General features: G+C 40.7%; 2 protein-coding genes across 8 annotated transcripts in view; one reads left to right on the top strand and one right to left on the bottom strand.

Annotated features, from left to right (window-relative positions):
- The window catches only part of tacc1 (transforming, acidic coiled-coil containing protein 1), a 38,162-nt gene that overhangs the window by 13,649 nt on the left and 7,967 nt on the right, over nucleotides 1-16,546 (bottom strand). Inside the window, exon 1 of one of the 3 annotated variants that reach the window (XM_049604321.1) lies at nucleotides 1,237-1,740. The exons of the other annotated variants lie outside the window; for them this stretch is intronic. Within the exon in view, the coding sequence (XP_049460278.1) occupies nucleotides 1,237-1,391 (155 nt within the window). The 5' untranslated portion in view covers nucleotides 1,392-1,740. Of the gene's footprint in view, nucleotides 1-1,236; nucleotides 1,741-16,546 lie in introns of those variants that run through there. 3 annotated transcript variants of the gene reach the window in all.
- Nucleotides 8,442-16,108, top strand: aggf1 (angiogenic factor with G patch and FHA domains 1). 5 transcript variants are annotated; one of them, XM_049604677.1, is made up of 16 exons: nucleotides 8,454-8,537; nucleotides 8,623-8,684; nucleotides 8,947-9,140; nucleotides 10,373-10,472; nucleotides 10,563-10,783; nucleotides 11,309-11,440; nucleotides 11,561-11,761; nucleotides 12,946-13,393; nucleotides 13,552-13,660; nucleotides 13,933-13,984; nucleotides 14,077-14,178; nucleotides 14,269-14,434; nucleotides 14,608-14,687; nucleotides 14,780-14,907; nucleotides 14,993-15,092; nucleotides 15,197-16,107. In XM_049604677.1, exons 3-16 carry the CDS (start codon nucleotides 8,955-8,957, stop codon nucleotides 15,446-15,448), a joined length of 2,277 nt encoding a protein of 758 aa, XP_049460634.1. In that variant the 5' UTR covers nucleotides 8,454-8,537; nucleotides 8,623-8,684; nucleotides 8,947-8,954; the 3' UTR covers nucleotides 15,449-16,107. The 5 variants fall into 5 exon arrangements, with proteins under 5 accessions (XP_049460884.1, XP_049460555.1, XP_049460634.1 ...); XM_049604834.1 differs by having other exon boundaries at nucleotides 8,467-8,537; nucleotides 8,908-9,140; XM_049604757.1 differs by having other exon boundaries at nucleotides 8,496-8,528.

Below are 16,546 nucleotides of genomic sequence, written 5' to 3'. Positions count from 1 at the left end.
AAGAAGACTTGCGTAAACAGAACTGCATTAAAATGTGCATTATGTGCAAGAACAAAAGCAATTTTCGCTTTCTATCCTCTCCGTCCTGTCGCATGACCCTTCATCATGATACTTCAACTTAAGAGTGATGTTCCCTTCTAATGACTTATTTTTTGAGGCCTTAAGGGGTACGACTATATTTTTCTTTGGAATAAAAAAAGCAAAGATCAGACAATAGCATGGATGATAAGTGCAAGTGCTGTTTTGGATATAAACCTGTAGTGTACTGAATATAATCATATACACATGTTGATACGTCTAGTATTATGTATCATGCACAAAGACAACTTTGATACACCTTTACAGGTCTCTACTGTCCTAAAATCCATCTATATTACACTTTCTCCTCTGATGTTGTGCTTTGGCAGCACTCAGCAGTATCTGCACTCATCATTTGATTCATGGCAGTAACTGAGAGTAAGAGAAAGATTAAGTAAAAGATAGAGGAAAAGAGGAAATAGGGCAACCCACTCTTTCCTGTCACATTTTCAGCACTACACAGAACGAGGTACTAGACTACACCACGCAAACTACATGTGTATTTTAAAATAAGATGTGAATACTACAACTAAAAACAACATTTAAATGTGATCTGATCACATCAAGAAGCCACATCACAGTCTGGTTAGACATTAATAAGACTCTGGTTAGATAACTGCTGTGATAGTGAACAAACATGGCTTTAGGCCTCGTGGTAGGGCAGTGATACATTATCTGCTCAAAGAAATAGTTGTGAATCTTTACTTGGAACAATGGCCAAGATAATGTGGTCATCAAAGCAGACACGAGGAGCAAAGAGAGACAATAAGGCCCTGACGTCTCGAACGTGTGTCATGTTTGTGAGCAATGATTACATCATTAAACTAGGTGCAGTGTGTGTTATTGCTGTGAGGCCAGAGAAAGGAGGATGTAGTGTCAGTTAGGCTGAGAAAAACACTCAGCTCAAACACCGTGCAACCCAAACCACAGACACACCAGAAATGTGTCACCACTGCGCGACAACATGAAACATCTGACATTTCTGCATGTAAAAAATGCAGATAAGACATCAGGGTCTCCATCTAACTTTCATAATATTAGATTCCTCAACCTGACAGGTGGACACACACATGAACACGTGTGAAAATGCCCCCTCCTCCAGTCCAGACAGTGTGAATCACGGATTCAGAAGTCTCAGGGCTACAGCACAACACTTGCCTGCAGCCTTGAGATCTCTCCTCCTCCTCCTCCTCTCCTCTCTCTCCATGTTGCTCCCTCTCCTCGTTGGCCTCCTGCCCCTCTTCATCCTCCTCTCCACCTCGCACTGCCGTCCACGTCCATTTGGCCCATGACACGGGTGACAGCCAAGACATCACTCCTCTTTCCACGAGGCTTCTTTCAACTCAAAGACTCACTGGACTGGTTTCCAGAGCCTCACTGATCCTTTTCTGTGTGTTTCTTCCTCAGATTTCCACCCTGCCAACAGCTCTCACATCTTTCCACAGAGCCTCTCTCTTCACACGACTTCCCAGGTTCCCATGAAAGGACAGAGACATTTCTTTTCCACTCTTCTGTTTGTAAATTCTCCGTCTTAGAATCACAAAGACTGCAGCTGCTTTCTTTTATATTCTCTATTCTTTTTTTCCAGTCACGCTCCCTCTCCCCCTGCCTCTGTGGCAGAATACCACTGCTCTGATCAGCTGGGTTTCAAAATGCTGTTCTCACTCTCTCCTCTGCTGAGCACCCCCTCCCAAACTCCCCTCCACCTCGAGACAGTCCACTCACAAAAACACAGGCGGGGGAGGCAGGAAGCTCAAAGCTCTTAAAAAGAATGCTGCGTCTAGTTACTGAACTGCATGAGTTCCCCTGTGGTTGGAGAATGGTATGATCCTGTCAGGCCGCTCTTCCACTCTGAAGCAAAAGGAGGGAGTCAGAAAACAAACACAGAAGGTGGAGGAGGAGCTGGACTGTTGGGGCTCCACATTTTATAGCCTAGAGAGAAGTTAGGAATGTGGGGCTGGATTTTTAAGCCTCCTTTGCTCCTCGGGCTGCTAAACAGTTAACTGTTTCTCCCATCCAGTGGCAGGTATGCATGACCAGCGGAACCTGTTCTGTGTGATAGCCCCAGGATACCTACCTGGCTGGCTTCAATTTGTCTGCGCTATCAGTTCAGACAACTGAACAGACAGGGAACTATAACCCTAAATGCACTAATTAAAAGATGGTTAAAACCCACTGTTGTATGTGACACCGGTATTGTTCAATGTCATCAGGGAAAAGAAAGCATGACATAACCCATGACGTGTGTCTGAAATACCTCAACAGTACAAGAGACTGTTTTCTAAAATAACTAATGCTGCTTAAATAAAGCCAACGCCATTCACTAATATCAACAGCGGGCTAGACTCAATCTATTACTAACAGCTGATGCTGGTGATTATGCTATTTAAATTTTACTTGATTACAGCTCTCCATTTAATACAGTTGATGGTGAGATTTTGTTTTATCACCATGATAGACAGGCCAGCCTCAAGTGTACGGTCACACATGGTGGGAACTCCCTTTTTAGTGACACCTTTGACCAGTGGTGTTCCCCAGGGCTCCATCCCTGGCCCCCCGTTGTTCTATATACTTGCTCCCAGTAGTACATGTTATCTACAAACACAACGTTCATTCTCCATTGTTGTAATGTGGGTAAAACTCAGATCTTTACCCCAAACCAGTGAAGGCCAATGATATAATCTAATGTCTTGTGCATCAGAAATCAAAACTGGATGTCCCCAGACTTCCTCCAGCTGGTCCTCCAAGGTCCTCACCCTCGCTACAGAATACTCTTGGCGCTCTGCCTATAACTAAAGGTGACAGGGCTTTTGAGGTCAGGGCCACTCAGCTGTGGAACTTCCTGTCTGTGGATCTACATCTTGGAGAATCAGTAACATTATGAATAACTTCTTAAAACTCATCTTAATAATCAAACACAAAAACAATTTTATAAATGTCATCAATTTGTCACATTACTTCTAAAATGTTTTATTTGTTCTATTTGTTTATTTCACACTTTTATTATTTTACTATGTATTTCATTCTTTTTCTTTTTCTGTACTTTTAGTTGTGTGCTTATAGGGCTGAATTGTTTTGTCTTGATTTGTCCATGTATAGCACTTTGTAACTTTGTTTTGAAAAGTAAACTTATTATTAACAATTAGAATTTTAATATGTGAGTTTTCAAAGCCAAATGAAACACATATCAGAGCCTCAAAGCAGACACCGCTTCTGTTCTTTGGTAGATTTGATATTTTTATTTTGGGAGTCTTGTCATTTAACATGCCTGTGCATCCTATGTGTATTGTTTTCTAATACTGTACTCCCCCTCCAGTAACTCCTCCAAGGTTTGGTTTGGCAACGCAGCAGCTAAACTCCTCCCAGATTCCGATGGAGGAGCAGAGACACACGTGCCTCAGTCAGGCTCAGAGTTTCCACACTGGACCAGAAAGGGTGGAGTTTGTCCTCTTCCCACTTATTTACTGTCTGGGTCTGGTGGAGCTTGAGGCTGGGGTGAGGGTGAGGGGGATACCTGCTTGCATTATACAAGCAGTCCAAAGAGAATATCACTAGAGCAAGAGGATCAATTTGTGCCTTTATTCTAGGGTCAGTATTGGTTTCTTGTCCGTAAAAGGTTAGCTCAAAAAAGCACTAGGCTCTCCAGTTTTTTAAGTCACGAAGCCACAGTGGAGACCCTCAGTACATCAGGTTTATTAGAGCAGAAGATTACTGTCTTTTCACACGTTATGAGCTGCAATCCTTGTCCACTGGACAACAATATTTCATCAACAGACAGAGCTACAACACATGAGAATGAGGAAGGCATGATAGGGGAGTGTTTTCTTCATCTATCAAGCTTTTTTTTCCACAATAAATTAATGTTTGCAAGTGGAAAGAGCATTAAACTCTTTGTTTCCATGGATTCTCTGTTTATTCTAAATGGCTCACTGAATAAGTGGTGAGCAGTGAAGACTCATGGTAGCCAGGGATAAGTGGGTTACATAAGACAGGGCTCCTATTACCATCCCTAACATAAAATCATCACAATTCTTTGCCAGTTTTCTTCTTACAAACACACTAAAAAAAACTTAACTGAGCACCACTATCTTTTCCACACCTTTAAAAACAAACCAGTCGTCCTCACAGATGACAGCGTTATGCATGTTTTCTAGTCTAAAAATGGCATCAATAAACATCAGTATGAGGCAGCTGTGTGTGTCTCCAGATAAAAGACCAACCCATTTTGCCATCACCACCATAGCTACAGCCATAAGAGGTCCTGCCAAGAAGTCTGACGCTCCACCAAAATCCAAACACAATCTCAAAGGAGCTCCGATTTCAAACACAGTGGGAGGAACCCAAAGGCATTTTTGAGAAAACAAAGTCCCTAAAACTAGAAGGAAAACAACTCTGGCCTTTTCTGAGTCAACACAACAACTCAAATTCTGCCTGTCTCTGCACAAATATGACTAACGACACAGTTATGTTTAGACTCCGTGTCAGGCTTAACATCCAAAAACAATATTTTACTGACAAAGCTGCCCTGTAACTTCATGGCTCAAGTGTCTGAAAGAATGCAGAGGTACAAGCTGCACATAAGCACATGATATATTTACACTGTGTCTCCAGTATCATACTTTAAATAAACTCTCTCCATAAATAGAGACTGCATTTCATTTTTAGAGGACAATAGTGGAGCCACATCATTATGCTACAGCCCTTCCACTGGAGCCTGAAATAAGCGTAGACACAATGAGGAAGGACGGCAATCACAATGTGACCAGAAGAATAGTGATTGAGGAACAGATGAGGAAGAGGAAGGACAAGTGGAACAAGAGCCATTGACAGAGATGATTTGTGCAACAACTAGCCTACGTTAGTGTACAACTGTCCTGACTTTCGCCTGTGAGGGAACCAAACATCTCAGTGGCAAACTGAACAGTGTGAGATGAACATTCATCAACCAGCAGCAGCCAGATTTGACCTGAACTTATGACCACATCCTGACAGATATGAGTAACTACCTTCTCAGGCCAGACAAGTACCCATGCATCAAATATTCTATTATATCTCAGTTTCACTGTGAGCTGTCAAATCACAGACTCAGTGTGTTGCAGCAACATCTAGTGGTTTAAGTGCAAAGTGACATTTTAACAGTGCACCTCAGATGAAAAAAACATTGGTGAAAATGCTGTTTACATATCTGATAGCAATAAACATCATCAGTTGGAATACTTAGTTGACAAAGTTCATACACAAACCTAAAATTAGTATATGGCATCTATTATGTGGTACACCTTTACACAGTTCAAATTTCCCTCATAATTCAAGATGCTAACTGTTGCACACCAATAAACTGTATGAACGTGCACTGCGATGACATGTATAGTTTATGAGTTATATAAAGCACAGTGCAAGTACACAGAGGCTCATTTATTTCCTTAACTCAGCATTCACACTTCATTCATAATGTTCATTAGTGCACATAAGTCGTTCAAGATGGCATGTCAAGGCCATGAGTTATAAAATGTATAAAAGACTTTGGAGTAGAGCTGCAACAGTTAATCGATTGGTTGTCAACTATCAAATTAATCACCAAGTTATTTCTGGAAATTGATTAATCAGTTTGAGTAATTTTAAAACAAACAAACAAAGTCAAAATTCTCTGATTCCAGGTCCTTAAATGTAAATATTTGGTTTCTTAACAGCTTTTTAACAGTAAACTGAGTATCTTTGGGTTGTGGACAAAAGACATTTGAAGACATCATGTTGGACTTTGAGAAACACTGATCAACATTTTTCACCATTTTCTGACATTTTATAGACCAAACAACAAATTGATTAATCTAGAAAAAAATCAACACAATTGATTGACGATGAAAATAACCGTTAGCTACAGCCCTCCTTTGGAGCCCATTTCACTTGCAATGTATTTAAGCTACAACTCAGCCTCAACATACAGCACAAACTTCATTTAAATCTCAGTTTTATTGTTTATTTAATTTGCATTGTCATGCTATGTCCACCATAAACAAGCAATTGGGCTAATGCCCTAACGTCTTTTCAGGCCATGATACGTAGTGTGTCATTAATTTAGGAATATGCAACATGTAAGCACTAAATGGTCCCATTCAAGACCATCCTTGAAACTCATTGAATGTTATTCAATTTTGAGCTGTGGTGTTGCATATTCCCAAACAACTTTCCATTTTAATTAACACAACCTATTTGACCCACTGGAAGCCTAAAGCTTTCGAGACCTCTGGAGTACTGGGGCCCTGGCTTTTTCTTTACTGGTAATCAGGCTCTCTTCCATTTACTCCCCTTGAATTTGTAATTAGCAATCATTATACTACACTAAAATATATTCTTGCAAATTCACTGAAAGATCTGACAAAAACACAATTTGATTGTTTTTCAGGGCTATAACTACATAACTAAAACAACTTTGTATTGTTACTATGAGAACAATTAAAAGGGTGATTTGCCAATTCAAACACAAAATAAAAGTGTAAGAAGAGATATTTTGAGGAATAACATACATCCCCAGTGCTTTGAATAATGTCAGTTGTTAGCTGTTAGCTTAGACTAACCTAGCTAAATGGTTAATTTTGGTGCAGGAGCCATGCTAGTCTGTTAAAAACAGTTTCCCCCTCCTTCCACAACTTGATAGTGCCCTGTCACTCACTGCTTACAGGAGCTAATGATGCAAAGCTATTTCCACTATGTATAGTTAGCAGATGATCTCACAGTAAGGTTGAGCCCTTTGACAGATAAATGTAAATCTTGCGAAACATAAATAAACTACTTTGAGTATAAATGAATCAAGCTTGGGAACCCCTGAACATCATAAGCAACAACTACTAATTCAATTTAAAGTTATCTTTATTAATTGCAGTGTTAGTTGTGATGCACTATGTGTGTGTTAAGTCCTGCATGTCACTGCTCTCCCTCCTGGCATCGGTCACATCCCTGACATCAATCTTATGCAATGCTGCCCTCTGTTGGTAACATTCACGCTTCTGATCAGCATTCCTCATAGTAGCTGCAGCATAAAAAATTTAGTATGTGCAAAGTTTAGCATGTAAATGTATGCACTATTTTTCTTTTGCCCAAAGAGCAAATCAACAGCAAAAAATGTGTGATATATTCTGTTTTGGTTTGTCATGAAATGTTGATCTGTAATGGTGTGCAGAGTGTTAATATCTTGCATATCAATTTCAAAAAACATAGTGGTGCCATTATCACTGAAGGACTTTGCATTTTTTTAATCTCTGTGCATGTCATCTTTGGTTCAAAGCAGTCAAATGTCACGTACATTCACACATGGGTAGGTCTTTTCCACAAACATGGCATTCATTTTATATTGTACATTGTTTGTGGCATGTAAAATTGTCTCTGTATCCTGCCTAAAAAATATGTACGTTTAAAGTGCTATGCATGACTGTCTGCAACAAAATTTCGACATAGGCACCTGCCGGTAGATGGTCCCAAACACCAGGTCTTTAGTCAGATGGACCTGTACAGCTCCATCCATAAAATGTTTCAATTTGAAATTAATAACAAATAAAAAAACATCATTTTAAAGCAGCAGGGATGTCTGTCAGATTCAAACATCATCAGAAAAGCAGCCAAATATCTAACTGTGTTTGTTTGTTTTGCATCCTTCCTCCTTGCTTCCTCATCTATCTCTTCAGTCATTTGATTCCATGTTAATATTCAAATAAGGTATTTTGTCAGACCTGCAGCTCTATGCAGAAGCACAAAAACCTGGTAGCTGCATCAAACTACAGTCCCCAGCAAACAAGTTCAAAGCAGCCAAAAGCAAGGTCATAAACATCAAATGGCAGATGGCACATATGACCCAGTGACTGCTCAAGAAAGTGTCACATTTGTGACACTGAAATGCCGCATGACAAAACCCTCTAAAATCTTTAACATTTTGAGGTCAAGGACTTTTTTTTTTAAATGTCTAGAATGCTGTACTAAAACCAAGCTAACAGCATGCCAGTCCATTCCTTTGTATGTAACTTTAAAGTTAACATTTTAATTTTATTTAATTATTCAATTTAAATAGAGTGCAGCGGAATGCATTTGTGAAAAGTGAGAGCAGATGGAGCACTGTGTGCTGTTTGCTTCACTTACCGGGCTCCGGAGTAAAGTATGTTGTGGTCAACCTCATCAAGCAGAGAAGTTAAAGAGCAGAGAAGTTAAAGAGCAGAGAGGTTGAGAACATGTTATTTGACAAAAGATAAGGTGAAAAATAAAATAAAAAGAACTGGATATACTAATTTTTACTGGTACGCCATGAATATCGTCGACGGGCGGCAGTAAAGTTCCTCGCATTCTCAATGTGTGAAAGAGGAGAAGAAGTCCGCCAACCCTGAAGAAGAAGTACTTCCGTTGTGACGTACTCAATTATTAGTAAATGGCGGTTGCGAACAGGGTGGACAGTAAACATTACAACGGTTATAACTGTAACTGTCTAATTATCATCAAAACATGTACTGGAGTGTGTCGGAAATACAGAGTAGTTACAAAATGTTTATTCTCAACTTTCAGGTCGGTTCATGTGTCGTGCTGACAGGAAATTCACTGCCAAAGAGACGAAAACGACATAAACGGTAGGAGCTAATGTTAACATAGCCAGGTTAGCACAGATAGGGATAGCTGTCATTAACACACGTGTATACACATTTATTTAGCAAAAGGGTTGAAAAACGTATAGTTACTTAGACTTTCTGTGACAGCTGTGCTATCTGCTGCCTTTGTATAAAGAATTATCTTCGTCCTGAAACTGATAGCGTTAGAAGTGCTAACGTTAGCTTCTATGGCTGATATTTCCAGGCAGATGTAAGTTACAAACTTGACTGTTGCTGTCTCCAGTTGATCTAATGGAGAACGAAGATGGAGAAAAGGACTCGAAGTCTGAAGAAGCAGAGCTCCGCCTGAAAGTAGAGTCTTTGAAGCAGGACCTCCATGAGTGCAGAACAGAGCTGGCCAAGTTGCAGAAACAGCTGAGCCAGTCCGAAAGACTTCAGAGGAGCACAGAGAGCTACAACGAAGACCTGAGGAAACAGGTCAGTGCATAATAACACTGACCATTATGACCTTAGCACAGGTGGTCTTTATTTTAGACGAGGTAGTCTACATCTAATTAATTGATTATTTGCACCAAAGAAGATTTGAAAATAGAGCCAGTTTCACTTGATGGCCACACTTAAAATATCTCTGTAAGGCTTTTATATATTTTAAGGAGTATTTTATCAAGAGATGCTCACAACCACTCAATCTTCAAAGGAAACATAGTGGCCTCAGCAGATTTTAGACCTAGTGTACAAAACTATGACTGAGAACATTTAAAGGGATAGTTCGGGATTTTTGAAGTTGGGCTGTATGAGGTTCTTATTTATAGTCAGAGTATTACATACAGTAGATGGTGTTTGGCAAGCCCCCAGTTTGGGACAACATGCAGGAGACCCACCAGAGGAGCTTAGCAATACATTGCTGTGGGTGAGGGTTGACATCAAAGTGTATTTTGGCCACCTTAAAAAAAAAAAAACAATCAGTCTACATGGACACTATATTGAGGATTATTTCACCGCTTTACTTCCCCGTCAGATAGCCTTTTTATTTGGCACTACATTTTCTCAACTGCAAAACTTCTGTTTTACTGTGCTGCCACTGCTGCATACTATAGAATGTATTGCTGAGATACCCTGGTGCCTGGTACGGTCAGCTAAATTATACATTTAAGAGAAAACTCATTAGAATTGGTTCAATGGTAGGTAAAATAGTTAGCATGCCACAAAAGCCCTTGACTCCACTCTTTACAGAGAGGAGTAGGAAGAAAGCGTGGAGTACCCTAGCAGATAACTCCCATCCTCTCGGGAGCCAGTTTGAGCTCTTAAGCTCCTTAAGGTGCTATAGTGTCCCTCTGGCCGTTAAAGACATGTTTAAGAAGCCCCTCATCCCTACCATCAGCATTCTTAACTTAACAAAATGACCGATGAGTTAACCACAGACACTGACGTGAGTCAGACTTTGTGTTTCTAATGATATTATCAATATGTTTGCTTTACTAACTGCTCCTCTGTTTGATTGTTATATTAGTCTCCTGTGTTTGTGCGCCAAAGACAAATTTCCACCCTGGTGGACAATAGGTGTATTCTGTCTGTTATAAAACTCAGCAAAAAGCCCTGAATTAAAACAGTCTGAATTTGTAGATCATTGCAATCCTATTATCATGTTATTACAGTGGTTATTAAAAGGATGTCAGCCAATTGAATTTATCTAAATGATATTGTTTCAGGTTGACAAGCTGAGCGCAGAGATTCATGAGCGGAAGAAGAGAGAAAAAGACAAAGTCGACAGTGAAACTCAGACAGAAGAATATGTATGGACAGAAACTGGTGTGTTAATTTTGTATTTACATGAAGTAAATTGATGATCATTTCAGTCAGTCAGAAAGTGAGTAAACTGTTTTTAATTCGCCTTTCCAGATTATTACAACTACTACTATGGAGGCTACTCTCAGAACCCAGAAGGTTCAGAAACTCAGGAAGGCCTCAACACAGTAGCAGCAGTGGATGCATCAGCAGTGGACAACGCAGCAGTGGACGCAGTTGATGGCAGTGAGACAGCAGATGTTTCAATAACACCAAATGAAGCAGCAGCTGCTGATGCCAATTTTAACCCTAACCCTGATGACAGTGTTGCCGAGGTTTGTTTAATTAAAAAGATAGATTAAAAGATTCAAAGTTTTCTTTTTACATAACAAAGGTCTAAAACAATCATTATCAAATACAGAAATTAGGTGATGTTGATATGAATACATTAGATTAATTTATTAGGCAGCAGTAGCTCACTCTATAACGACTTGACTTGGGAACCAGAGTGTCACCGGTTTAAGTCTACGTAAGGACCAGGTGTGGAGTGTGGACTGGTACCTGGAGAGGTGCCAATTCATGCTCCTGGGCACTGTCCAGGTGCCCTTGAGCAAGGCACCGAACCTCCAATTGCTCGGGCGCCTGTCCACTGGGAGCCCACTTGCTTTGACATCTCTCAATTTAATGCATGTGTATAGGCCCTGTTTGTGTATGTGTGTGTATATTTTGGGCCTGCGTATATGTAACATGTAAATAACAAGAGTGAAAAAATTGACTTTCCCCTCAGGGATTAGTAATGTATGTCGTCTTCTTCTTAAATTGGAGTTTTTATGACCAATAAATGGTGCTGTCTCTTTCAGCAGGGCGATGCAGGATCTATAGCTGATATGTTGAGGGCCACTGCTGAAGAAGCTATGACACAGACTGGGTTTGTCTTTGATGAGACTACTGGGATGTACTATGACCACAGCACTGGCTTCTACTATGACTCGGTTTGTCAAACACCCTTTTCATTAATGTTATAGCAGGATTACTTTAGAAGCAATGCACTTTTCTTTCCTCATAGATTTTGTACCAGTATCTGATCTTATACATGTTTTTCTCTTTCACAGGCCAGTCAGTTGTACTATGATGCCAACACAGGCATTTACTACTACTATGATGCAGAGAGTGGGCGATACCAGTTTCATTCCAGGATTGAGGTTGTTGCTGCACAAACTGCTGCAGAGCCTTGCCAAGACAAGAGCACTGGTGAAAAGAAGGGCAGAAAGTTAAAGAAAGGGTCTAAGAAAACCACCTGCCGGGATGATAAGGTATGTAACACCTGCACCTTTTTACTGATGCACTACATACATATACTTGGTGACTGACAGCTGGCTTTTGACTTTGTAGTTCCCCTTAAAATCTGTTGTTTCAGATACTTGTGACTTAATTGGTTTCAGTTTTCAAATGCTTATTTTTTTTCTTATTGTATAAATGTGAGGCTAGTCAACTAAAAAGATTATCCTCTGACCTAGGTGCAAGAGGTGACTAACTCATTGGCTAAAATGAAGATTTCTTCTTACCGGAATACTGCTCGCCACAGAGGTACATCTTAATATCAACATGTAAAGCGGTTGAAAAGAATAGTTAAAAATGTTTTTAACATGGGCTTTAATTCCATAGTTTTGCCATCACAATAGGAGGAATACATACTGACAAATCAGCCATATAGTTCCAATGAAGGTGTCAGGTTCTGTTATTCACACAAAGCAACATCTTTAAAGTATTTGAATGTGATGTGATGATACACACAGTCTTGTTAAGGGATGCTCCCAACGACTAATTTCCCTGCATGATCTTAATAAAATATTGGGCCTCCCTGATAGATGATAGTGTAGCCTTTCCATGTCAAGTGTGCTAGTAAGTTCGCCTAACCAGACACTGCATCTTTGTTTCCTCTGGGTATCTAAATAATAAGTTAAATCCACTAGTATTTCTGATAATGACTACTAAGGGTAGCAATGTTAAATCAACTAGTTGCCTCATGGCGCACATCTTTAGTCTTGTTTGGTTTATATATCAAGCTTTAAAGTAAGTGATGACATTTTGACAAAATCAATAATGTGATGGCCAAACAAGGAAAGTAAAGCCCAAGTGAAAGCGAGTTGGAATTTGATTCATAAAGCATTCAGTCATTTCATATTGTAGGACATCACTCAGTCGTTGGTGTAACCTAACAACTATTTAAATGGTCATTAGTTACTCTGTACAGTGTTATAGACCACAAATAACTGAAGGATTTGGCTGCCTGTGCTTATAAATCTGGGTGCAAAGTAATATTTAGATCACTTGAAGATTTCCCTGGGGGTCTGTAGTGAATTGTCTTTGAAGACTGAAACCATGTACAAAAACATTGCCAGACATGGTGTTGTTATGGGGTCTACAAAGCCAGCTTGCTCTCTGTCAGCAAACATCACTGGATACAGTTACATCAGTGTTTACTGTCTGATGACAGGAACTCTTAAATGAAGAGGTAAAGATGGAAGAAGAAGAAACTGAGTGGGTCGAATGGCAAACGACAAAGAGGACCGAAGAATCACGAAAACTGAAGCGAAGGTCTCGCAGTCCAGATGTGGCTCCACATAAAAAAGACTCTTCTAAATACAGAGTGGAGAGTGACAAGTCTTCATCAAAGAGGAAGAAGCAGAAAAACAGTTCACACGATGATGACGATAAGAGTAGGTCGAGGAAGAAGAAGAAAAAATTGAAGTCAAAAAAGCGAAAGAAGAAAAAGAGCCCGACTCGTAGCGATGACTCTGAGGGGAACAGTGAACCAGAAGAGGGTGAAATCACAGAGTCGGAGAAAGAGGAGTGGATGTCCACTCCTTCATTTTCATCATCTCCAAGCAGCTCCTCCTCCAAGGAAAGCCCAGAGTCAGAAATGGAGACTCAGAGTCATGAAGGTGAGAGTAAAAACAGGCTGAATTTAGAGCTTGTTCAGGGCACACCTCCTTCACAAGTAGCTGTTGGGCAAATTAATGTAATCTGATAGTAACTTTATGCTAGTTAGATCATCGTCTGTCATTTGTTCCTAACACTAGCTTTGTTATTTTTCTTGCAGCCAGAGACATTTGGCCGCCCTGTGTGAGAGTGACAGTGGTCAGATCTCCAGTGCTGCAGGTGGGCACTCTGTTTATCATCACAGCTGACTCTCCAGCCACCATTGGAAGGTTTGTGCTATTTTCCCTCTTGTAAGAGTTACATATCAGTAAAAGGTTTAAAGAGGTCATACAGAGTGAGTGCATATTGCTTTAGGTTGCCACAGGGGAAACGTTAGTGCTGAAGCCGCAGTACCAAAAAAGCAGAATAACTTTGATTTAAGTAAGAACTGAGAAATGACCCCCCTTTCAAGGCTGCAAGTAGTGTGTCATTTAGTGAAAATATGAGAAACTGACTTCTCGGTAAGTCATAAAGAAGACAATCTGCTGTCTTTGTGTTGCAGAGAGAAAGATATGGACCACGCCATCAGAATACCAGAAATGGGAGTCAGCAAGGTACCCATCTCCACTTCTGTTTTTGTCCAGGGATTTTCTTAATTCATTTGCAAATTTGATGTCTCAAACTGTGAACTGTGTTGTCTTTCCAGTTCCATGCAGAGGTGTACTTTGACCAGGAGCAGCAGAGCTACATGCTGGTGGACCAGGGAAGCCAGAATGGAACGGTCATTAATGGCAACAGGATCTTGCAGGTTAACATTTTGTCTTAGTTTGTTGCCTCAAAATAAAGCAGTAAAACGTGAACACAGCAGTGATGGTATCAACGCATCTTTCCCCTGCAGCCCAAAACCAAGTGTGAGCCACATGCACTGATGCACGGGGATGAGGTGAAGATGGGAGAGACTGTGCTGTCCTTCCATATCCACACGGGGACTGACACCTGCGATGGCTGTGAGCCCGGTCAGGTGATGGCTCACCTCAGCAAGCACAGGAGAGAGGAGAACACAGGTGAGCCAGCTCAACGTGAACGGTATATATTCATGAAACAGCAGTGATATATTGAGTCTGTTGAGTCTTTAAGCCATTCCTCAAGTACTCACTAGTTGTGCTCGTTTACTATGTCATGAGAAGAAAATGACTTTAGAGTGAAAGATTCGGCTCTACTCTGTGTTTCCCTAAAGGCCCCACTCTCACCAAAGAGGATAAAGAAGCACTGAGACAAAAGGAGCTGAAGCAGATGAAAGCCAAGTATGGCCTGCAGGTGAGTGTTAGGACTAGCAGCCGCCAGTGTAAGTTTTAAACCCTCTTCTTCTCTTTATGCTGCCAGTCATCTCTGTGCTTTTCTGTATACAGAGCAGTGAATACGAGGAGGCCAAAGCCCTGAGGAACCCCAAATACACGGACCGAGCAGAGTCTCGACGACAGACGGTTGGCAGCGAGGGTGTTTTCCAACGAGATGATGCACCTGCTTCTGTTCATCAGTAAGCATATTGTCCTTAACTGTAACTGCTAAAGATGGAAAATAACGGATGACGTATGACGGATGTCTTATTTGTATTCTTAAAGGGAGATCAGTGAAGTCAATAAAGGACGGAAGATGCTGGAGAAGATGGGCTGGAAGAAAGGAGAAGGTCTGGGCAAAGGGGGGACTGGAATGAAAAACCCGGTAAGACAATCTGGTGATGTTCTGCTGGCAGATTCTATTTTGAATGAAAATGTATTGTGAAGCAACAAAATGATTCGATTTCCTTCTCATTCCTTTCTTTATAGATTGAACTGAAAATCAGAAAGTCACAGTCAGGTTTAGGGGCCGGCGCTGCCATGTCTCTAGATGCCGTCTCCATGACCAAATCAAGGTCCCAGAAGAACTGGGAGAAAGCGCGTGAAAGATTTGCAGATTCGTGCCAGCCTGACATGCTGTCACCTAAAACACAGAACAAGTCACCCAAAGCCTGGGTCAAAGGGGAAGAGACTGAGATGACAAACACACCAGCAGGTGCTGATAGAGACGGACAAAGTTAGGAATAACTGAGATACAATATACTGTAGATTTAAACGCTCGGAGGTTTGATGCGTATGAGTTTCTCTACTTTCTGAGGAAATGTGATGCAGTGTCTGTAAATTACAGTAAGCAATAACACTATTTTCATCATAAGGAAGTGTTATAGTGTTATTTTACTCTCACAACCCTCAGCATGAGGAAACATCGCTGAAGACTGCAGCAACCAACTGAATCTGAGCTGTTCTTGATAGAAAGAGAACAGAAGGGGACCGCAATCATGTCACACTGTCTGTCAACCAGTTGTCCAGTGCTGTGCATTAACAGAATCTGTAAATGTCAGTATCTGTGGTTTTAGAGTGTTTTTTCATCACCCACATCAGTGAACTGTGTGGAATGTTTACGCTCCAAAACACTCTGAGGAGCAGCAGTGTGTGCGTTTCACGGTCCAATGTGTCTGTAGTCCAACCTACAGGGAGCTGCCACTGTACCTCCCAGAACAAAGAGGACGTGAATCGCCTCAAGCAAATATTGACACGGCGAAGCTTTATTTCTCACAATGAGATCATGCTACGATGAGGTATCTGTGGATGTGTTTCGACAACTCTGTAACTGATCATGTTAAACCAGTCATAACTGCTCGATGTGACAGCTAAAACAGAAATGTTGCACATAAAAATGTGAACTTCAACCTTTTACTTCTGTTTGATTCTTTGCCTGTTGTTATTATTGTCATTAGTGTGTTTGCCCAGAAGCAAATGGGCACACACATGCACATACTTGTGTCAGAGCCAGTGAGCAAACACGTTTAACAGTCCATATGTATGCAGTCTTTATCTGTGGGTTCACTTTGAGGGTGTGTGAATATTTGCATGTGTGTGTGAGTGTACGCTTGAACAGAGGTCACTGTCACACCAAATGGAAAAAGAATGCAAATCGAGTATAAGTTTTCACCGTAGTAAAATATAGTAGCATGTTTCATATTCTCAGTGCTACTGTATTACTTTAACTGCATACAACTTCACAAATAGTAACTAGTAATATGGGAGAGGTATAAAGAATCATTCATCACTGGTTCAGCTGTAGGGAATGCAAGTTTTAAAGCAGTGAATTCAGATGAA

Source organism: Epinephelus fuscoguttatus, linkage group LG1 (genome assembly GCF_011397635.1).
Source record: "Epinephelus fuscoguttatus linkage group LG1, E.fuscoguttatus.final_Chr_v1".
Classification (NCBI taxonomy): domain Eukaryota; kingdom Metazoa; phylum Chordata; class Actinopteri; order Perciformes; family Serranidae; genus Epinephelus; species Epinephelus fuscoguttatus.
The sequence above is the reverse complement of the archived record's forward strand: the minus strand, read 5'-3'. Positions and strand labels throughout refer to the sequence as shown.